Consider the following 24,247-nt stretch of genomic DNA (forward strand, 5'->3'; position numbering starts at 1 on the left):
TGAAAAACTAGTTTAAATAAGTTTTTCAAGTCATTTCCGGGAGGCGTATCAATACGAGGAGTTTGCGTGCTATGCTTTCGCGGGATTGAGTCCGCGATTTGTACATCCCGGTTTGTGGAACAGTTCACGCCGTCGCCCCTAATAGTTGGTCGGAAAATATGTCCGGCAACGAGGAGGCGAAGGGAGAGACGAAGCTGTGCTGCGTCTCCCACGGCTTCCTTCGCTCCGCCTCCACAAAACCTAGCCGGATAGCCGTCGTCCACGCTGCCGGCGGCCTCCGCCTCTTCCGCGCCGCCAGCGAGGGCTCCTCTGGCGAGCACCCGCCGGGTGACCTCGACGCCGCTCGGGTGAACTCCTCCACTCCGCTGTACCCCGGCGACAAGTACTTCACCTTCGCCGACGTCCTCTCTGCCGTCGATTCCCTCAGCCGTCGCCTCCGCCGGGTTCTCGATGGTGGAGACGACGCCGATCTGGTCCGGCCTCAAGGTTAGGGTTTCGAGAAATCTCTTCGTTGCTTCTTTTTGCGCGCTTTTTTCTTCGGAATGCTAGATTTTGAAACCCTAACGAGGTTTTTCCCATGTACTGGGAAACGCCTTTCCAGGGCTGCTCTTAACCATTTCATGGAAAGGCCGCAGCTTTATCTACTAACATTTCAGTTTTAGAGTTTTATATATTATTATTCTGATGGTTTGATTGAAAAAAATGCTATCTTGACGCTGAATGATTAATCTAATGAGTTGAAATGCAGGTTATTCGGCCATGAGCTCAAGGGTTGACATGGAGAGTTCGACAATAGAGGCGAATGGAATGCCTCGAATGGTGGGAGTATATATGCCTCCTTCTGTGGAGTACATTGTTGCGGTCCTTGCGATACTGAGGTGTGGGGAGGCATTCTTGCCTTTAGACCCATTATGGCCAGAAGAAAGGATACTATCACTCGTTTCATCTTCAAACACTGCTCTTGTCATCAAAAGTGTTCCATTTCCTCAGTTGGGTGGCCATTGGCAATTGGACGCAGTTGATAGGATTGTAGAATATAGTAGCTGTTCAGTTCTACATTTTGAAATTAAGGTAGATTTCAGGAAGCAGCCTGGTCAGTCTGATCTAGTATGGCCATGTGAGAGCAGAAGTCCGAGGAAATTTTGTTATCTGATGTACACATCTGGCTCAATCGGGAAGCCTAAGGGTGTCTGTGGTACTGAGAAAGGTAATTTGGCTGGTACTCCTAGAGCCATGATTCCACGTGTGACTTTACCTTGATATTTGCTCTGGGGACCCCCGGTACTAGTGCATCAAAGCTTACCACTCTGAATTCTGTGTGCACTTGCTGTATTTATACATCTTGGAAAAAGTAACTGTATGGACTCCTGGATTATATCCAAGTTCATTAGCAACAATCACAATTTTTAACTCTTCGGGAATGATATTCTTGCATTTATAGTTACAATTTGTAATATTGTAAAAAAATTGGATGAAACAACCTTTTCCTTTTTCACCCTTTTGTATTGTAGCCATTGTCATCCGTTGATAACTGTCATTGTTCTCAAAGGAGTGAGATCTTGTTGTACACAATGGGTCATATCAGAATATGGTTCAAGGATGATTGAGAATTTTGGACCCATTTCATGTAGGAATGGTTTTGACAATGACATTCCACACTGTAGATAATCACCATGGCGCACACAATATGCATGATATACACAATATGTAATGTTGGTGACATTGTGGCACAATATGCATTGACAACACAGAATGATAGCCTTGTTTTAAATTCTCGTATATAATATTTGCTGGACTGGTACTGGAGGATATACTGGCCAACGGCTAGCTCGGCATGATATAGGTCCGTACCATATTGTTCCATGGCGAACCGAAAACAAGGAGATAGAGGGGGAGAGGGAGAAAAGAGAGAGAGAGGAGGGGGGAGGGAGAGGGAGGGAGGAAGGGGAGGGTTAAACCCTAACCCTAACCCTAATAGGGGGGAGAGAGAGAGGGAAGGAGGGAGGGAGGAATGGTGTGGGAGGGCAACTTGAGAGAGAGAGGGAGAGATAAAGAGAGAGAGAGAGAGAAAGACTATCCTTATTGGTGATGCCGCGGGTGAGGGGGAGGTGCTTCAAGTGCGGAAAGGGGGTGGGAAGGTTCTCCGAGCATGGGAAGGGCGTGGGAAGTTGCTCCGAGTGCGAGAATGGGGATGGGGAGGTGCTTTGAGCTTCGGTAGGGGGGTGGGGGCTTCTCTCATATAACAATAGAGCTAGGGGGAGCAAGGGTGAGGGGCGATCATGTGGGGTTCTCTTCTTTTGAGAAAGGATCGTGTGGGTTTCTCAAATGATCAAGCCAGGGGGAGTGGAGGCTTTTTAAGCAATTTTTTTTAATCAAATGGGCCTTAATTGAATGGTGGACATCTTTCCAAATATTTAATCCAATAGTTCTAAATCGACTGAGCGATCCATCCCGACTTTTTGTTAGTTTATACACCCCGAACCGGATGATTCAAGATGGTTCGCCCAACCTTGCTTGTACATGTATGCATGCATTCATGGGGAAACCTTTTTTTAGCCTGGACATAGTGTATTCGCATCATGGTAGTTACCTAACTTTTCATCAAACTTGTCTATTTGTCATTGGATGTTCCTTCTTTAAACATGGTTTCGGTAGCATTCTTTAGTTATGCTAATTCTTTTTTCTCTTCTTTGTTTATGTCTTCTATATCTAATTTTGTTTTCTCCAAATATTTTTAGGTCTTCTAAATCGCTTTGGGTGGATGGAAGATTTGTTTCCCTTGTGTACACAGGACATTCTATTGTTCAATACATCTATCAGCTTTATTGACCATCTACAGGAGTTTCTTTCTGCTATATTGACTTGTACGGCACTCATCATTCCTCCATTTGATGAGTTGAAGGCTAATCCAACATATGTACTTGATTTTGTTAAGGTTGGACATTGGATGACTATTATTGATTTTATAATCATCGATATCCCATTCTAAGCAAATCATAGCTAGTGATCTATCTTGTATTTTCTTCTTTGTTCTGTGGATATGTTTGTATTAATCTTTGCTTGTAGATGAACTTAGTTATCCTTGTTTAACAAAACTTGACAATTTTGTGTGATGATGCTATTGAGGAAAAAGATCGCAAACTTATGCACATAAGTAATTGCTAAACCACAGTCCATGTGAGATCAGATAACTTTTGGTGCTATGGTTCTTGACTCTTTTAGTTTATGTAAAAGGTAGATATGATTGCTCTATCTACTGATATTTATTGAGTTGCTATATTTCTGTATCATATGTTTTGAACTGAAATGTTTTCTATACTGTCTCACGTTGAAAGCTTTTTCCTTTTCAGGCATATCACATTTCAAGACTGACTTCCGTTCCATCTTTGATGAGAGCAGTTCTTCCTTCCCTGGAGAGCTCACACTTTTTTCAGTGTTGTAACTCTCTCAAAGTGTTAGTTCTTAGTGGGGAAGTTCTATCTATTTCTTTATGGCAAAGTCTTCAGAAAAATCTGCCAGAGACTTCCATCCTGAATCTATATGGAAGTACAGAGGTCAGCTATTAAATCTATTCTCAGGTTTGTTTCACTTGATATTCTGTTAACCATAAAACACATCACAAATAAATAATTTTTCCAGTTGAAATCTGTGACAAAAAGTTTTAAAATTCTAATGCTGCAGCACTCAAAGAGTAATCCATATTATTACTTTCTGTTCTCACTTCTTCCTGATCATATTTGTAAGTAATGTATTGTAGACTCTCAGTTGTTTGACAATGCTGCGATAGCTGGACATGGCATGCTAAGTTGCTGAATGAACATGGATATAAACTGTATTAGTTACAGTATACTGATATAGTAGGAGCTGGATGCTTCAATTTTGGGTCCTACCCGCTCATATTCATATGAGAACAACTTGTGAACTTTTGCATGTTGAAAACCTGTAGATCATCTTGGTTAACAACCATATTGAACTTTATAATCAAACTTATATCTAGGTAGAATTATGGCTACTTTATGGTATTTAGACTACTTCAAGATTTCTGTTATTTCTCTTCGAATCAGTTATGATCTAAAATGATGCAGATGCTGGGACAAAAGAATATGCTTCTAATATACTTTGTCCACTTATATGGTTTGATGGTAGCTATAGAACTTTTTTTTTTTTTGATTTTCAGGAATATGAAAATACAGTTTGTCGAAAGTACAAAAATACCTGTGTGTTGTGTGTATACATCTATATTGAGAACACCAGGTGCTAGATATAAGGCTTAAAATGCAGTCAAATGAGTGGGCAAATATTGAGAGGAGATTGCGTGGTGTGAATTTAAATTGGACTTCTTCAACGACTTGTTAATGTGCTACAAAATTCATGGTACCAGTCTGACTACTATTTGTAGTGTACTTGCAATATTTCTTTGCTCCTGCCGATATCTTGTGTAGCATGCTAGGTTTATAGAATCTTATAAATAGTAGTTCCAAACAGACTTACAAGCTTATTTTCTTTAACAATCTTCCCATGCTTTTAGGTATCAGGTGATTGCACGTATTTTGATTGCAAAAGTTTACCAAGGATTTTGGAGGTCGAGCCACTAAGTAGTGTGCCTATTGGGATACCTATATCTAATTGCAAGGTTGTTCTTGTTGGCGAACCAGACAAACCTGATGAGGGTGAAATATACGTTCAGGGTGCCTGTTTATCTATTGGATACTTTGGCGAGCCTTTGATTGGGAATCTTATTATGGACAATGGTACTCCATTGTGCTACGGAACTGGTGATTTCGCCAGACGCTTGAAAAGTGGTGATCTTGTTTTTCTTGGGAGAAGAGACCGCATCATAAAAGTCAATGGGCAGCGTGTTGCTTTAGAGGAGATTGAGAATACCCTGAGGGAACATCCTGAAGTCAGTGATGCTGCTGTAACATTTCATGCAACCCATGGAGTGCCCTCCCATCTTGATGCATACATTGTGTTGAAAATTATTGGAGTGCCTCAGGAAGAGCATAAATCTCATACAGATGAACAACATTTAATTGAAGGTTTAATCACATCTATCAGAAGTTGGTTGGTCAGGAAGCTTCCACTAGTAATGATTCCTAGACATTTCTTCTGTACCAATTCATTGCCTATATCTACATCCAGGAAAATAGATTATGCCAAGCTGGCAAATTCAGCATATATAGCAGAAAGGGATAAGAGTGAATTTGAAAGTAGTTCTTTTGATAGCTGTTTGCAAATTATCAAAAAGGTACTGCCCTCTGCTCTCTTCCTTGTTTACTTGTAAATTCCATTGGCTACATTATATTTTTAATGCTTTTGCTTCATTCTTAGCTATGCTGAAATTAACTATCACTAATGTAAATTCTACAGATTATCATATTTTGAGAACTATTAATTTAATGTTTTATCTGGAGCAAGAAAGTATTCTTATGTCTTTTTTATCTTTTCTGACCCTTTCACATAGTTATTTTAAAAGAAAAACACTAGCTCTCTTCCATTGTCCATAATCCCTGGTCTGTAGGCACATGACTTACAACTTATCAATTATTTTCCATGATTGTACTTGTATATTTGAAACTTCTAAGTTTCTTTTAGTTCTCCACATTAGATTCTTGTTATATATAATTATACCAAATGTCCACATCAACATTCTTGTTTACCCATTGTTTAACTGAATTTGATGTACTGAAGTTGTAACATGATAACACATTATACTTTTTGAAACTGTCATTACCAGTTTAAAATGTGAGATCAATATTCTAGTTGTTAAATTCTCTCTCTCTCTCTCTATATATATATATATATATATATGCATGTATATTTATGTATGTCCAAATATAAATAGAATACTTCTTAACTGCTCATGTCTTACATTAATCCAACTTCGGCTGGGTCTGATTACAATCTTCTGCTATTTTTGCTGTTGATCAGGCATTTTGTGAAGCATTACTGATTGAAGAAATTTCGGACTATGGTGATTTCTTTATGATGGGTGGTGACTCAATTTCAGCTGCTCATGCTGCGCATAAGTTAGGGATTGATATGAGATTGATATATATCTCTCCTAGCCCATGCAAGCTTCTAAATGCTCTACTGGATAGGAATGATTCACATGACAATCTTTTCGGCCCTATCCCTGATTCTAGAAAGAGACTAAAAGTGCACAGCAGTACATTGAGCTTCTCTAGCACAATGATGACCGATCTGCAGACGTATTCTGGAAAGAGGGTTCATGATCTCCCTAAGGAACATAAAGCAATGAGTGACCCGGAAAGAAAGGATGGGTCTCCTTGTGCTGACGACCCTTTGAGAAGAGATCACAATTTAACCTCAGCTTCACATGGTACAATTTCAACCAACTTATGGATTTCGAACTCTGATTTTCCTAAAAGGTGTTCGTTCAGCCGGTGCAATCAATTCATGCATGGAGGTGAAACTGAGTTAAATTATAAATGTAGATTATGCCTGTCAGTTGAAATTCCAAGATATAAAAATGGACGTCTGCAAGAGCTCTGGAGAGTAGCACTCAAGTCATGTGTTGATGCTTCACCATTGGTCGTGTTGATGGATGGAAACATAAACCTTTTTATTGGATCTCACTCACACATATTTCTCTGTATTGATGCTTTCAGGTGAGCATCATTTTTTTAATTTTGCAAAAACTACTAACTATAAACATTATATAGTTTAATTTGCTTGTAGTGTTGATTGTGTTTCAGTGCAAAGTCCAACCATGATGTCCTCGGGCAAAATTAATGGTTTGGAATTTATGGCAGTTTAGTGTTAGTGGAACATTTTGATTATCTGTTGATATTTTGGTAGTCTTCATGTTGGGCTTCACTAAATCTATTTATCAGTTAATATTTTGGTCCATTTGATGATAAGTTTTGTGCACTTTTCAGTTTTCTTTTACTTATAATACCAAAAGGTGAGGGTGACTGTTTTGGGAGAGGGAGAGGGGCATGGACAGGGGTACCAGAGTATTTCTGTATTTTATCTTTGCTTCAAAATTGTTTTCTGAAAATCTAAAATGTTATCGGCTGAAAACGCGGTTGGATAACAAATTGTTAGTGCCCAAACCCCAGGGAAAAGAGAGAGAGGCCTCTTTCTTCTTCTTTTACTTTAGTGAATCAACTCTGATGGACCTGATTTTACAATGCTCCTTGTAGTATTGTCATGCAAGCCTGTCCTCATTTTAATCTTCTTTGAATACTTACATAGTATGCTCTAAACCATATCAAAATGAATTTAGATTGTGGGGTTTTCTTTATTGATTGATTAGTGGTCTTGTACGATGGGAGGTCACGTTGGAGGGTCGTGTTGAGTGTTCAGCAGCTGTTACTGGAGATTTCTCTCATGTATGTAAACTCAAACTTTACATGGCAGTTAGTTTGCATGCAGAGCTCCATTTCTTCCTCCAGTTTTATGGCTTTATTTTTTTTAAGAATATTTTGACCAATAAAACATTTACTTTTATAGGTTGTAGTTGGATGTTATAAAGGAAAAATTTACTTTCTTGATATCATGACTGGGGACATCTCTTGGGCATTCCAAACAGATGGAGAGGTATGCCTTGTGTTAATTCACATTCATATCTTCTTCTCAGTTTGCTTGTTCACTTAGCTCGCTCGAGGATAATTTTGAATTCACCATCAAATACTCAAATTTTGGGCTAGATATTTTTTATTCTCACTTTGTTCTATACAGGTATAACAACTTTTTAATTGGTTACTAAGTAAATATTGTATAATTATGCGGGAAATATACGTCAACAGAAGAACGTAAGTCGAGGGCTGGATTGAACCAAAATTTTTCTTTACTAAAACAAGAAAATTTAATGAAATTTTTATTAGTAAGAAGTAGAATTATATAAAATATTAAGTTTGATTCAATGTTCTTACAGCTGCAGTAGTTAAAAAATAGTTGACTCATAGTTCTTGAGCAACCTGACCTCATTGGTCATAGCCAAGACCTAATTTAACCATCTTGTAGATGAGTAGGACATGCTTGACGATGACAACCTGTCCTCCCTTGTCGTAATGCTAATCATGTGTCTAGAATTTTGGTCCCCTATAATTAATGCAATATCATGTAAGTGGTTTGATGCTCAGGTTGGCTCTCGTGTTTTGCTCAAGATTATTCCATGCACGTTGGATCTGTATAGTGGTGAACACAAGTGGCAGAAGAAAGATAGATAAAGCTCTGACCAACCTTGACAAGTACCCAATTAGCACATGATGCAACAGGATTCTGTGGGAGTTGTTAGATCATGAATCAAATTGCGGATCAGGACAAAATCTTTGTAGGCGATTGTGAAACTTGTATCTAGTCCAAGGAGTTGCATGGCCAGAAGGTCAGGACAAGGGGTTGAAAAGTGAGTTGCAGACATGATGTCGCTAACTTGTTCAACAATGATGTGTGAACTTTAGCATAAATGCAGTCGTAGTGCATGTAGTGCAAAGGGCCGGGGAATAGGCTGTGAATAAGAGGGGAATTGAGTTGTGTGGTCGTTGAACCAGGCCTCTCAGGCACACAGGTCAAGACAAGACTGAGGCATGAGACACCGGTTGCTTAAGCTAAATTTTGGTGGGCTTGGACATGCAAGTTGACCCTTTGGCATGAAGGGACCTCAGAGGGTGGTGGCTTGGCATCTGGCCTTGCAACACCAACATTAGGCTTGCTTTAGAGTCCATTGTAGCACAAAGGTATTGCATGATCATGTCATGTGATTTTGATAAGTGCGCATAAAGTTGGCTTGGTTAGGAATGATTTAGTGGGGAGTCACGGCATGGAATGTGGTGCTTGATTACAAAGGTTGCATGGTCCTGGCAATGTTCAAAGTGATATGGCGAGACAATGTTGCAACAGATAGGTGCCATGTTGTTGTGCACTCTAAGAAAGATCTGCCTTGTGGCATGGAGGTGTTCATGGGCATCTCACTAGAGCCAATCATTTAGCTGCTCATAGACACTAGAAAGGTCATATATACGGAAAGTCAAGCCAAGCTCGATTTTTTTTTGTTGGATTGTTCTGTGTTCCTAGCATGTGTTCACAGTAAGAACTCATGATGGATGACCTCAATATGCAGCAATACTGTAGATTATTTTATGATTATAGTGTGTGTTTAAAATAAGAACTTGTTTTCAGCAAAAAAAATAAATAATAAGAACTTGTAATGGATGTCCTTGACATGTGGTAATATTGGATAGCATACAGAATCTGAAGGCTGACTAGTGTGATAGGACATGGCACCTAGGACCAGTGAAAGTGGCAGGCACCAGGGTGACTGCCTTTGACATCCTTGGATAAAACAACATTGGCTTACCTGATTTGGACTAATTTCAGCTTTTGTGAAATTACAGTGAAGGTTGGATCTAGATGTCCAGTTTAACCTAAATTTCATTGAGCTTTGGCCATAGTTGTGACTCAATTCAGGTCATGAGCATAGGTAATCAAATTGTATACATGCCAATTCCAATTATATTTTAGAAAAAATACACATCGTTAGCTATTAGTCCAGAACACTTAAGGGTAGTGATCTCGGCCATTGGTTAATTATCAGTGGTCAAAATGACTAACTTATTCAAAAAGAAACGAGGAACATACCTAACGTTCAGAACTTAAGATTTTTTTTTTTTTTTTGAAGTTTATACCTTCATATCTCACCAACTCAACCACCAAAAACACCCTTAGTTCTTATAATTTCTCCTTGTCTTCTTTCCCTGTGGGTGTGGTTGCTTGTGCTTAATGAGATAAAAAATGCTAATGACAATCTCTCTCCCTCTCTCTAGTCAATACAAGGTGGCAACCCCAATGAGCAACAACATAAACTTTCCTCGTTTCTCTCCTACTCCAATCATTAATAACATATCCAAGCCAATGTAATTCGCAAACCAAAGTGGAAAGAGTATTAAGGTAATGTAAGAATTTGCTGGGCATTTTTTTAGCTGTTTCTGAAATGGACTGATTGAGCACGACCATGGATTTCTGGGGTCAAGCAGATTATATTTGTCACTAAAGTCAACCTACATGTGGCTTTGTATTTGAAAATAGGAATCTTTTCTCACCCTGAAAATAGCAATCTTTGGTAGTTTGTATCAGGTTTTAGTCAAGATTGTTCTTGTCAGATTAGAAGTCTTGCCCAATCTATACCTGACTAATTGCCATGTCAGTGATCATGCATGCTTTGCCAAATTGTTTAAGTGGTTTCTGGCTATCTTCAACATGTACTTGATATGTGATCACAAATGTAAATTGAGTTTTCAACACTTGTTAGGCTATGATAATAAGAATATATTATTTTCCCTTTAAGGAATATTATTTTTTGTTTGTAATACATTGTCTTCAATTTATGCATTTCCCATTTGGGCTTCCTTGACTGAAGTTAGATTTTCTTAACTCTTTTGAAGGTTAAAATGCAGCCGGTTGTGGATAAACAGAGAAATTTGATATGGTAATGACAGATCTTTTCCCCCTGAATTTTATGTTAAGCAAAGAATTTTACAAACTAGTTTTTGTGTGACGAGTTTTATAAGCATCTAACTTTGTTGAAGCTTCAGTTCATGGAGAAGTTTTCCTTTCTTTATTTGTTTCAAAAATCTCCAATCAAAATACTGGAGAAAAATAAAAGAAACCAAAAGTGTGTTTTCTAAGTTGCTTGTTGAATCCACATTATAATCTATAATTTTGGTTTTGCAAGCTTGCAAGTAACCTTTATAGTGAAGAAAAGGTATTTTGTCCTGACTGAACTTATTCGGCATCATTCATGACTACTAACTTCTTTCTTATGCTCAAAAAGTCATAAATATAATAAAATGTTTACCTTTACCTGGCCTAATTCATTTGTTATGCTGACCAAAATACAGGTGTGGATCACATGACCATTGTTTGTATGCCTTAGATTACAAAGAACACTGTTGTGTTTACAAAGTCTCATGTGGGGGGAGCATTTTTGGTTCACCTTCTATAGATACGGTATGTTTATAGATATCTACAGAAGTTTTGCTTTAATTATGTTGCTTGTTCTCTCTCTCCTTCTCTGTCTCTCTCCCTCTCTCTCATGGGTATGTTTATGAAAGCTTAGTTGGAATTTCAGTAGTCATTCACTCTTAAGGTGATTAGCTGGGTCTTCTTTCTTTCTTTTTTTTTTTTTTTTCGAAATTGATGAGCAAACATCCAAGCTGAGTATCCTGTCAAGGATCTTTACCATGCATCATCTTTGCACCTATAGTGAGCAAAACCACTATCAATCACATTAAACTGCTCATTTTTATATCTGCTTGCATCACCTATTTTTGGTTCTCCTTGATCTTCAGGTAAAATCCCCATATAGATTAGGATAGGATGAATTTAGTTTTCATGGACATTTGATTTTGATGAGATTTACCATGGACCTCATTTTGGCCTTGCCTGTATCATATAACTCTTCCCTATGCATTAGAAGGAGATGATCGACAGCAGCCATGGTAAGGTCGTTACAAACCTTTTCCACGCCATGTTTAGGTGAAAGATGGTGCTTTGAATTTCACTTTAATATCTTGAGAAATCATGGCTTTCAGTTTGGAAAGTGGCATTTGTATTATGGGACCTTCTGTTTCTGATATTTGCATAAGTTTGATGAGCATGAAGAAATGGATTTAGAGGGTGTATCCTGTGAGTTGTAATGAAATTCTTTGCCATTTGGTTGAGCCAAAGCAATAGATTCTTTATTCAAGTCTACTTAACAACATTTTTGGATAAGTTTACGGGCAAAAAGACAAATTCGTGATTCTTTTATTTGTTGCGAGGTGATTATATTCTCATGCTCTTTATTTGAAAGGAATGTTCCAAAATCTTATTTGAGTGATGTTGTGTCAACTACATGTTACTTGATCAATAGGTTCTTTCATCTTTGCTAGGTAATAAGATGCCCATTCAGGTGCTGTGTCCTCGAGAATCTGTTCAAGAATTCCCTGTCTTTCGTTGTGTTCGCTTTCTGCAAAATCCTAGTCCATCTAGGAAAAAGTTACGCCCTAAATCGTTTAAGTGTAATCTCTTTGGATGTTCTCGCTCACAAAAAGGTTATAGGCATTATAATGCTTTTTCTCTGAAAGGTAAATATATCTAGAAGTAACCTTTTATGAAGATATTTCGCATTATTCTAATAAAAGTCATTTTGTAGAGGATACTCATGAAGTTAATACTAAAACTACAATTTGTCCTCATGTACTTCCCTACTTGTTGATGAACTGTCTAGCATATCTCAAGTCAAGTAGTCTCCTCAGACAATCCTAAACATTAGGAGAAAGAAGAGTAAGGAAGTTAATACTAAAACTACAATTTGTCCTCATGTACTTCCCTACTTGTTGATGAACTGTCTAGCATATCTCAAGTCAAGTAGTCTCCTCAGACAATCCTAAACATTAGGAGAAAGAAGAGTAAGGCACTCAAAGACTCGATTCTCGATCAATCAACCAATTCTTGATAATCAACCAATTTTGTTTGAGATCCTGGTACAAGTATCAATTCTACATTTATTCTTGTCATTGATTGTGATCAGAGCATTGCTCTTTGAAAATGGAAAAAACATTTACCTGTTATCTTATTTGTAATTTTATTTCCTTTGACTCCCTCTCTTATGCACAAATCTTTTACTCTTGTACTCTCTTCCACATCTACTCCGAGGAATTTTCAAGAAGCTCTCTCACATCCTGAATTGACAAGGCTATTGTAGATGTGATGGAAGCACTGCACAAAAATGGAACCTAGGATTTAGTGCCTTTACTCGAAGGGAAACGAGCAGTTGGATGCTGTTGGGTGTACACAATTAAGTATGAAACTAATGGTTCTATTGAGAGATACATAGCTCAGCTATTGCTGAGGGCTATGTCCATACTTTTGCAGTAGATTACTTCAAAACTTTCTTTCTAGTGGCAAAGCTCAACTATGTTTGGATTGTTATTTAAATAACTGTTAATCTTGGTTGGTCAATATTTTAGCTTGACGTTTAGAACACCTTATATGTAGGCTTATGTGAGGAGGTTTATATGGATTTACTCCTAGGCATTTCTCTACCTAAAGGTTCAAAACTTGTTTGTAAAATCAATTTATGGTTTGAAGCATTCTCCACATGCTTGATTTGACAAATTTAACCATGCTATATTTGACTATGGATTCAAAAGAAGTCAAGCGGATCACTCTTTTTTTTAGAATACTCATGGTATGATTGTTTCTATCAAGGTTTGTAGAACCGGTACTAGGTGCCATACTAGTCGGCAACTAGTATGATACAATATAGCATACCGGTCATCTAATCAGTATGTTAGATACTTTTTTTATTTTTTTTGAATTTTTGTTCTTAGCTACTATTTTAATTGTTGCAGTTATTAAATTTAGAATTTTGTTGTTGTTTTGATGTCTTTTGTCATCCAATGAGTTTGAAGTATAATTAATGCAATTATGACACAACTAAATGCATGAGTATATATAATAGAATATACATATAATATATAAAATGTGCTTAGAGTATAAAATAAGACTGACATCCAAAATTTTATAGAATGTATGCCCTTCATAGGCGTCAGGATTGCATACCATATTGTACCATACTGGTTTGGTACTGATATTCCATACCGTACCATAGTACTGGCACAGTGCTAGTGTGGCACCGATATGGAGTCTAGTACTGAGATGACAAACTTTGATAGGAATTGATACTACATAAATTGGTTTAGTCTGTGTGGAATCCTTCTAATCTCTCCTCTTTTCCTTCTCTCTCCTCTCCTATCCTCTACCAACTTCTCATCTCTCTTACAATCTTATCTTTTATTTCTTCTTTCTTGCTGCTGTTTTGATACCATAGCAGGCATTTGTGTGACAATTTAAGAAGAGGGAGTTAGATGTGTCCTAGGATCTGGAAAAAGCTGGGGAAGACTTTGAACACTTGTTTTAAGAATGATTTTGGAGAAGTTTGTGACAACAAAGAAAGCAACTTTTAATAATAATTAATGGTGAAGAAGGATTTATAGATTTACCGAGTGACTGAGATTTTATTTTATTTTATTTTTTGGTTTCCAGTAGAAGTGCAATAGCAATGCCTTAAATCCTATAATCAACTATGAGTCTTGCAACATCTTAGAAATGATATTAATGTTGGATGATCCTTCTGAACTACAATTTTGATAATGATCAGAATAAATAAACTGCAACCGGACATTATGGACTTATTAAAGTTACTAAATCAGAACTTGGAATTCGATATTCTTCTCAGATTTAATAATAACAGAGTCTAGATTAATTGATTGCCCTGTTTAGGACCTAATCTATGTTGGGTGTTCTTCCTTTAGGTTCACAACATGATCTACGTGGCATCCACAAGTGGCTGTGTGACTGCAATATCACTAAAGGTATTAGAGTGATCATAGTTTCCTATGATGAGAATATCTGCTAATTTCATTATAAATCTGTGTCAGGTAATTCAAGTATCGCATTTCCTATTTATCTGTTGGATAAACTGGGTTTTGAAATGAAAATTAATAACATCACTTATATTGATAGCTTTGGTAGCATTCATTGCACTTCTAAACAACCAGGTAGGTAGTCGTGTGCTAACAAAAGGGGAATATCTTACAAAGAAGACAAGTTTCAGGGTTGCTTTTAGTTTAACAAATTGCAGGTTGAGTTCCTTAACCCCTTTTATGCTGAAGTTTGATAACCTAAATCATCATGTTTTTTGTATCAGAGTGATCAGTTTGTAATGTTATATAGAACTAATGCGGGTGAATAATTCTGGCATAGTTTTGGATTGCTTTTCAAAATAATGCGGGTAAATGGAACCATAGAGTTTATGACAAGGCTTATCTTTGGTGAAGAGAACTGTACAAAAGCCTTCGAACAAGAACATATCTTAAAAGAACAGATAAAATCCTTTTCTGCTATCGAAGAAGATGACTGGCACTGTGAAAACATGAAAGCTACTATCATTGTCGTCATCATCATCATTGTTATTGTTCTTGTCCTTGCCGTTTTTCCTGCTCTTTCCTGCAATAATTAGCAAAAAAAAACTCCTCCAAAAATTTCTTCTAGTTCTGATCTGTGTTTGCATCATAATATTTCTTAATCTAAAATTTCTCTTGTAGGTCTTAGTATGTTTTCTAGATTGTATGGGTTTGTTTCTAATTGTTTTAAACAAAGGCAGGTATTGCCGTTCAGCATTGCCTGGTTGTATGAGGGAGGAGCACCAATTTTTGGATCTCTTTGCTTCGATCCTCTAGGTGGAAATGGTACTTCTCTGTTTTTTCAACCAAAATCAAGTCACCCATAGTCCCAAAGCAGCACTTTAGATATGTTTACTTATTTTCTTGTTTAGTTCTTAGAACAAAAAGGGTCTACTGTACATGGCTTAGCCCTTTATGTACAGGTTGCACCAAAGTACTTATGAGAAATTTGTTCTGCAGTTATTTGTTCCTTGGTAGATGGGCATGTAGTTGCATTGAACTACAAAGGAGCTGTTGTTTGGAAGGTATCTCCATATAATGTTGCTTAATGTGCTCTGTGCATGCACATGTTAATCCAATTAAACTATGTTTTCTTTCATGCCACTCTGGAAGAGTTGTGCAAATTTTAACAAATGATTTGAATTTTTTCCATTATATATTTATTCATTTAATTATTTAGAAATTAGTATGAACAATTACAAGATATAATGACAGGACATATTTTATTCATTATCTTTGAGACATTTAATTATTTTATTCATTAGATCAGGTACTTTTTTTCCTTCCATTCAAATTACTGCACAGACAGGAAAGTGTTCATAACATGTGGTTAACAGTGATGCTGATGTTGAGATGCACTCAAGGTTAGGAATTGGTTCTTTTAAGTGCCTTTTCGTGCAAGGAATCCTTGAAATAACCAAAAAGGGTGCAAAGTGATGGAGCCACAAGTGCATGTTCCTTTATTTTATGGTATCTGATTAATTTACTGGCCTTTTGTAGATCAGCAAATAAGACTGATGTATTCGGCTGTAGCTAGGCCTCACAATCCATAACTTGGCCTTTCTCATGGCACCGTTTTCCCAGGCAAAGTTCTCTTGGCTAAAAATCTGATCTCAATCCATAAAATTTGGTGCTATGTTGAGAACCAGTCAAAAAACATTCTCAAACTTCAATTTGCCATTTTTTAATCCATACAGTTTAGCTCATATAATTGGGATTAAGTTTATAAGGTTAAATTCAAAGCATTATGATTGTTAGGTTATTTTAATAGGCTTCCATCATCAAACAACATGGCTTTCAATCACTTCGTCCTTTTTTTGTAAGGTATCACTTTGTCCTCGAACAATAAAACTGGAAGACATGCAACACAAGGACTTCTATGGGGTGCTTTGTAGTAATGCTCGGGCATAGACTTGCTTAATTGCAAATTTCTAGTGGGATCCCGTTACTCCTATAATTGTAGTGATATTAGAGATATTGACCTATTAAGAATGTGTTGTTAACAAGGATTTTTACAACCAACAACAGTTATGATAGGCTGATGTTATGGTTATTTAGTGCGTCTAAAGATTTTTTGTATCAAAATCTATTACTCGAATTTACAAATGTAAAATTACAAGGATATAATAGTCAACTAAATATGGTATTACGTGTATTATTTGAATATGTTATGACTTAAGATGTGGCTACTATTAGATTTGTGCTTGTTTCAGTACAAATATGTTGTGGTTGATATATGCTTCTTTGGTTCTAACCTATGTTGACTAGTGGAATACATGAAGTTTGTATTTCATAGTGTATTAATTTTTGGTGTTTTTGAAATGTTTGTGTGTGGGCCCGATCCATTGATTGGCCCGCACATAATTTGGGCTGTAGGCCCATGTGAGCAAGGGCTCACGCAGCCTGCACGGGAGAGGAAGAAGTCGGACTTCGAACAGGAGTCCTCTTCTTCCTTCGATTCCATTGGGAGGAGATAGAAGGCTACCGAAATCCTTCCATGTTGAGCCGATCTTTCATCTATAAAATGGTCTCTTTCCCTCCCTTTTCGCATCCACCTTGGAAGATCTCCCATAAGAGGTATGGATCTCTTGTTATTTCGCTGAGAATCTAAGGGAGAGCTCGTCGGAGGCAAGGTAAGCTTCCTCTCTTCCTTTCTCCGATCTTTAGGCCACCTTTTCACTTTGAATCCGGCCGGCGAGTTGCCGGATTGAGGACAAACAGGGTCTGCCCTGTTTCGGGGCTGCTTCCATTTCGGCCGGTTGTCGTCGGGCGTGGCACGCCATCGGCACCGCATAGGCCATCGACTACTGTGGGTCGCCGTCCATGAGTGGCTGATGCCGCCCAGCACCTCCCCTCCCTTATCACTTGGTGGGTTGGGCTCTCGCCCCCACCCTTATTTCGCAATGGAAAGCAAAAAAGAAAGAAAAGAAGAGGAGAGAGAACCATTCCTCTTTCTCTCTCATGTTTTCTCTTTCTTCTTTCTCATCTCTCTCTTTCTCTCTCTAAAAGAATAGTGGATGTATGAATCGAGTTCCATCAACTTGATCTACGAATCTGAGTTGACCCCTGCAAAGGGCTCTAATCCATTGTGGTGCTTGGGCCGCCCTACTGGACCAATCACTCCGACCCTGTTGAATGTCTCTGAAACTCCCATTGATGCACCATGTTGATTGATCTTGGCCTGATTGAGTCCGATTCATTGAGAAAAAAGTTTAGACCTGACCCACACAAAACCACCGTACGCTCGGTCAAGTCTTCTCGAATTATTTATTTAATGTTATTAATTAGAAGTTAATTTTGCTGTTAATATTTCAAATAGGTCTACCAGTCGCCTAGCGATGTCCGACAATCTAAGACAAAATTAGATTTTGCGCTCCTTATTGTTTTCAAATTATCTTTTTTTTTTTGCATAAGATATACTTGTAGAAATATCATATATTTCTTAAAATTATGGATCGGCATATGTGCTATTAAAATCATACTTTATTATGAAAATAGTTTCATAAATGTTTAATGAAAATAGCTTTGTTATAAAATATGAATCTGATCATGCCATTAGTGTTTTTTTAATCTATTTATGAGTATATTTTAAGAAAACAATAAAAGTATTTGAAAGGCTTTCAGATGGCTATGTACGGCCCCTCTCCAGCGGGTATAATAGTTGTAACGACCTCGTCAGCGGGTATAAAGTTAGCATATAAAATAAGAATCTTTGTCGATTACAACACGGGCCCTGTCACGGGTATAAAGTGACCGTAACACGAATATTTGTGAGCAATATTTTGAACTATGATATGGCTAAATGGCAGAAGAATGATTTATGTATTTATTTGTAAAATGAACTTAGAACTGTTTATAAAAGATGGATGATTTGTTCATGCATGATTTGCTTTATGACTTGGTTTAATATACTATACTATGAAATGCTTTATTTTGTAATATCTGTTATTTTTCTAAAATGATGCATCGATATGAAAAAATTATGCTTGATCCGATAAGGTAGTGTAAGCTTTACTTACTGAGCTGTCACTCATATATCTCCATTTTTATTTTTCTTTCCAGACGAATAGAGTTGATAGGAATGAAGGATAGTCCAGGCTTGGAATTCGCGCTAGCAAGCTTGGCGATTTTGTAGAAGAATTTTAGTATTTTAATTGACTATAAATTTGTTGTTAATAATTTTTTGAATATTGAGAATTAGGGGTTTGGTATTTATGTTTGGATTTAGAGGTATTGAACTAGTATTGGTTTTATTTAATGGATGATGAAATTGGACTTTAATTATTATATTTTGATTGTGATGGATTTGGAAGCTAAGTTGTGATGGTTGGCTTCATGTTATCATAGGTTAAGCTTAAAAGTCTAGTAATAGGTAAAGCTTAAAGTTTTGCAATGGATAGTCTGGTCTCGTTTAGTTAGGTTAATGATTCGTAAAGTTAGGCATAGGATGAGTATAGAAGAGTTGGTTTAGATCAGAGTTGCGTAGCGGGAGTATGGTGGGAGTAGAAGACTCAGTATCCTTGAAGAATTGAAGGTACTTTAAGTTTTGAGGACGAAACTCTTTTATAAGGGAAGAATGTGAGGGCCCGATCCATTGACCGGCCCGCACATGATTTGGGCCATAGGCCCACGTGAGCAAGGGCTCACGCAGCCTGCATTGAAGAGAAAAAAGTCGGACTCCGATTAGGAGTCCTCTTCTTCCTCCGATTCCGCCGGGAGGAGACCGAAGGCGATTGAAATCCTTCCATGTTGAGCCGATCATCTATAAAATGATCTCTCTCCCTCTTCTTTAGCATCCAGCTTGGAAGATCTCCCATTAGAGTATAGATATGTTGTTATTCCACGGAGAATCTAAGGGATTTCATCGTCAATCTGGCGGGGAGAGCTCGTCGGAGGCAAGGTTAAGCTTTCTCTATTCCTTTCTCCGGTCTCTTAGGCCACCTTTCCACTTTGAATTCGGCCGGCGAGTTAGCAGATTGACGATAAATAGGGTCCTCCCTTGTTTCGGGGCTCTTTTCTTCAATTTCGGCCGATCGTCGTCGGGCGTGGCATGCTGCTGGCACCACATGGGCTGTTGATCGCTGGGGGTCACTGGCCACGAGCGGCTACTGCTGCCGAGCACCTCCCTTATCTTGTCTCTCGATGGGTGGGCTCTCGGCCCGACCCTGTTTTGCAATGGAGAGGCAAAAAAGAAAGAAGAAAAGGAGAGAGAACCATCCCTCTCTTTCTCTCTAATATTTTCTTTTTTCTCTCATCTCCCTCTCTTTCTTTAAACAGGTGCATGGATCCATGAATTGAATCCCATCGACTTGATCTATGAATTCGAGTTGACCCTTGCAAAGGGCTTTGATCCGCCTTGGTGCCCGGGCCGCTTACTAGACTGATCACTCCAGCCTTATTGAGTGTCTCTAAAACTTTCATTGATGAACCATGTCGATTGATCTTGGCACGTTTGAGTCTGATTCATTGAGCGAAACGTGCTAAACCTGATCCACACGAAACCATTGTACGCTCGGTCAAGTCTTCTCGAATTATTTATTTAAAGTTATTAATTAGAAGTTAATTTTGCTATTAATTATTTCAAATTGGTCTAGCGGAGTCGTCTAGCGAAGTCCGACAGTCTAAGACAAAAGTAGATTTTGCATTCTTTATTGTTTTTTAAATTATCATGTTTTCCTGCATAAGATTCCACTAGTGGAAATATCATGTTTTTCTTAAATTATGGATCAACATATGTGCCATGGAAAATCATGCTTTATTATGAAAAATAGTTGCATGAATGTTTTAATAAAAATAGCTTGTTATGAAATATGAATCTGATCATGCCATTAGTGTTTTTTAATTTATATGTATATTTGAAGAAAACAATTTAAGTATTTGAAAGGCTCTCAGATAGCTATGTATGGCCCTCACCAGCGGGTATAATAGTTAGTAATGGCCCGTGTGAGTAGGTATAATAGTTAATAATGGCCCTCACCAGCGGGTATAATAGTTGTTAACGACACTCGGCAGCATGTATAATAATTGGTAACGACCCTGCTAGCAGGTATAAAGCTGGCATACGAAACAAGAATCTTTTTATCGATTACGAACACGGGCTCTGTCACTGGTATAAAGTGATCGTAGCACGAATATCTGTGAGCAATATTGTGAACTATGATATGACTAAATGGCGGAAGAATGATTTATATATTTATTTGCAAAATGAACTTGGAACTATATTTATGAAAGATGGATGATTTGTTCTTGCATGATTTGCTTTATGACTTGTTTTAATATACTGTACTATGAAATACTTTATTTTGTAATATCCGTTATTTTTTTGAAATGATGCATTGACATAGAAAAACTTATTATGCTTGATCCGATAAGATAGTGTAAACTCATATATCTCTATTTTTATTTTTCTCTCTCTATACGAATAGGGTTGATAGGAACGAAGGATGGTCCAGGCTTGGAGTTTGCGTAGCAAGCTCGGCGATTTTGTAAAAGAATTTTAGTATTTTAATTGACTATGAAATTTGTAGTTAATGATTTTCTGGCTATTGAAGAATATGGGTTTGGTAATTATGTTGTATTTAGATGCTCTGAACCAGTATTGGTTTTATTTAATGGGTGATGAAATGGGACTTTTAATTATTATATTTTGTTTGGGATGGATTTGGATGCTAAGATGTAATGGTTGGCTCATGTTATCGTGGGCTGTACCTCTAGGTAGCACGGCCGTGTCATGCTCCGGATCTGGGGCATGACAGTTTGTCTTTTAGATGCGACTATAGTCTCCCACTTTGACATTGAATTTGTTATCATTCAATATTCATTTTCTGATAGTTGTATTTCAACTGTTCCAGGTAACTATTGATGGTCCACTATTTTGCTGGAGCTTGCATATCTTCTGTACTCCCAACTCAGGTATAATTTCCTGTAAGCAAGCACTTCTTTTAATTGACATCTTAGGTAAGTGAATAATATTAAAATTGCATTGACATTCTAATTGTAGTTGTTGATGGAACACTAACAGCAAGCACCTTGGGATGTCATTATTGACCTTCAATTCATACTACCTAATGATGCATAAGGCTAGAAGGTTCAAGACTTAGTCTGATGCTTAAGGTTTTTGTTTTCCTCTTCCCCTCTGAATAGCATCATGAGGGAACTATCTCATTTCATGAACTTCATATCTTACCAGTCTTAAGTCATCAAATATTGTTAAGATTGCATTAACATTCTAATTGAATGCTTGATAAATCGAACCCTAACCACGAGCACTTTTTGATGTTGCTATATGCCTCAAATTCGGACTACATAATGGTGCATAAGGCTAGAAGGTTTCAAGACATAGTCTTATCAATTAGATTTTCCCCCTCTGGATAGCATCATGAGGGAACTATCTCATTTCATGAACTTCATTATCTTCTTATTTTACAGTCTTTATTATGCAGCATTCTGTTCATTTCGAAGCCTTGTTTCTTGCATAATTGTTGTTCAAATTATTGGTCACTACTAGGGATTTCAAATGCTTTTTCATTTGTTCCCTTTGTTTCTTTCACGTTTCATATGTTTTTAAAGCTTTAATTTGACTGGACATCTATGTTATTGATCTGTATCATACTGGCACCTTTTGCTTACCCCATTTTCCCATAATTTATTCATTAATGGGAAATATCATTTTACATGATATGAAGTTGAGCATCAGGACTTAGAGTTACATTATATTTACAAGTCTATCATGTGGATTTGGGAGGGGTTCCAAAATTGCTCTAGAAAAGCTTGTAGTGTCTAATCTAAGATTTTCGGGGAACGTTAATGCTCGTTGTTGATTGTATGCAGAATACTTGTAGAGATGCATGCAGTTCCTTGATATGGTAGCAGATATGCAGTAATCCTTTCATCATTAGAATTCAATTGATTGTTGCACTAATTGTTTGTTTTGATGCATCTGAAGGTGCTGATATGTTCCCGCAATGGAAGGTGTGTACTCATTTGATTTGGTGAGCTCTGATGCTCAACATGTTTAAATTGATATTTTTCTGCTTCATTATCAATGGTTTATCTAATTTTACATGCAAACCCTGAGTAATAGTACCCATCAGAAATCATATGCAATTTTTATGATTTTTATCTGGTGCAGGAAATATCATGTGAAACGATAAGCAAATTTAAAATTTATCAACAGCTAAAATGCTAAATATTGGAAGTTCATTTTTACTTTTTTTTCTACATGACGGATTACAAGAGTCCCAACCTGCACAATTTTACAAATTGAATCTGCAGTAGTTTTCATTTAGGTGGATGTTGCTTGGTTTGTACACAAGATACTTGAAATCAAGGTATGCCATACCGTACCGAACTAGACGGTATGGGACGTGCTGGACCGTACCGGTTTGGTACTAGTATGTGGTACGGAGGGTATACCAATACTCGATATGCCGAATTAGTCTCCGTACTGGGCATACCGATGGTAACAGGGTGGCACTGGTACAAGGCCTGGTAACAGGATGGCGTATTTTACTTGAAAATGGTCACCGAAGTATGCAGATTTGCTTGTGTTACCAAAGATGTTGAACTGATAGATGGTCACAACTCCTGTCAATCTGAACTGGTAGGTGTTATTTGCAGGAACGAGGTGCTTTAATTTGGGAATATCAAGTTGGAGGCCCAATCACTTCATCTGCTTATGTTGATGAGCACACTCGGTTCAAATCCAACTCCTCCTATCCATGTGACAGGTAAATGGAATGATTGGTAACCAAACATCTCAGATCCTTTTTGTCCCCTAGAGAAATCTTCAGTTCTCTCTCCATTTTCAGGTTGGCTTGCATCTGCAGCAGTTCAGGAAGCATCCATGTCATTCGGATAAATGAAGGTGCCAAGCAAGAGAAGATTCATCTGGAAGGGTTTCCAGCTAGCTCACCAGTGCAACAGTTTGCAGTCATGGACCTTTCGGGGGATATCTTCTCTTCACCGGTAATGATCAGCGGTCGCATCTTTGTTGGTTGCAGAGATGATTACATCCATTGCATCACAGTGGCTCCCTGACAAAACTTAAGTGATTTTATATGGGGCGGGCACATAGGTGAACAGAGACCATCCCTACTGGTTCATGCCCGTGGTAGATTAGTGTCAGAACATAAATTCGCACATCAACTGTTGGAAAGGGATGACAAGAATACCAATTCCATTGCAAATTCAGCTGTAATATCCAACTGTAATTCACTGTCCATTGACTCTTGACGGCAAATCAAGCATTGCACATATCCTCAAGGTGTCAACAACATTATCTTTGTTGTTTTTGGGCATTCAGCATGCTATAGATCTACTGGATCCTCCTGTGGTGTTACCAGATATGGACGGTGAATCTGAGGAGAACCTCAAGCCATTGGTAACTGTGTTTTAATATGCAACCAAGGGACATACAGAAGTCCATTTCTGTCCTGAAAGCTATGTTTGCAGAAGCTGGCCTGTCTAATCGGAAGGAGGGATGAGAATCGAGACAAGCATTCTTACATCTTGACAATTGTCTGCAGGCAGTTAGTGAGAACTGGAAAGTTGTCCCAGCAAAACAATTGCATGTACTTTTTCTAAGTTTGTTTCTAGGTAATTGATAGCCGTGATGTCCAGATGGTTGCATCCATGTTCTGCTTCGAGGAAAAAGGACAATTATATCCAAATATTGATATGTGAAAAATATTATGTTTGGAAAAAAGATGAGCTTTGGTGTAATGATAAGACTATTTCATTTGGGTTCAAAATATGGAAACAGTTTCTCTGCA

At 37.7% G+C, this 24,247-nt stretch overlaps 1 protein-coding gene across 1 annotated transcript; it reads left to right on the top strand.

The window, feature by feature from the left end:
* The first annotated feature begins 53 nt into the window (after window positions 1-53).
* On the top strand, window positions 54-24,247 carry LOC103696082 (putative acyl-activating enzyme 19). Its single transcript, XM_008777601.3, is given in 19 exon segments — window positions 54-486; window positions 749-1,207; window positions 2,739-2,935; window positions 3,351-3,554; window positions 4,529-5,248; window positions 5,932-6,632; window positions 7,283-7,358; window positions 7,480-7,566; window positions 10,410-10,453; window positions 10,866-10,974; window positions 14,325-14,384; window positions 15,176-15,260; window positions 15,435-15,499; window positions 21,326-21,346; window positions 21,348-21,386; window positions 22,420-22,446; window positions 22,448-22,465; window positions 23,094-23,203; window positions 23,285-24,247. Coding segments are annotated over 19 exon segments (3,579 nt in total). The 5' UTR covers window positions 54-158; the 3' UTR covers window positions 23,514-24,247.

This window comes from Phoenix dactylifera, unplaced genomic scaffold (assembly GCF_009389715.1).
Source record: "Phoenix dactylifera cultivar Barhee BC4 unplaced genomic scaffold, palm_55x_up_171113_PBpolish2nd_filt_p 001439F, whole genome shotgun sequence".
Classification (NCBI taxonomy): domain Eukaryota; kingdom Viridiplantae; phylum Streptophyta; class Magnoliopsida; order Arecales; family Arecaceae; genus Phoenix; species Phoenix dactylifera.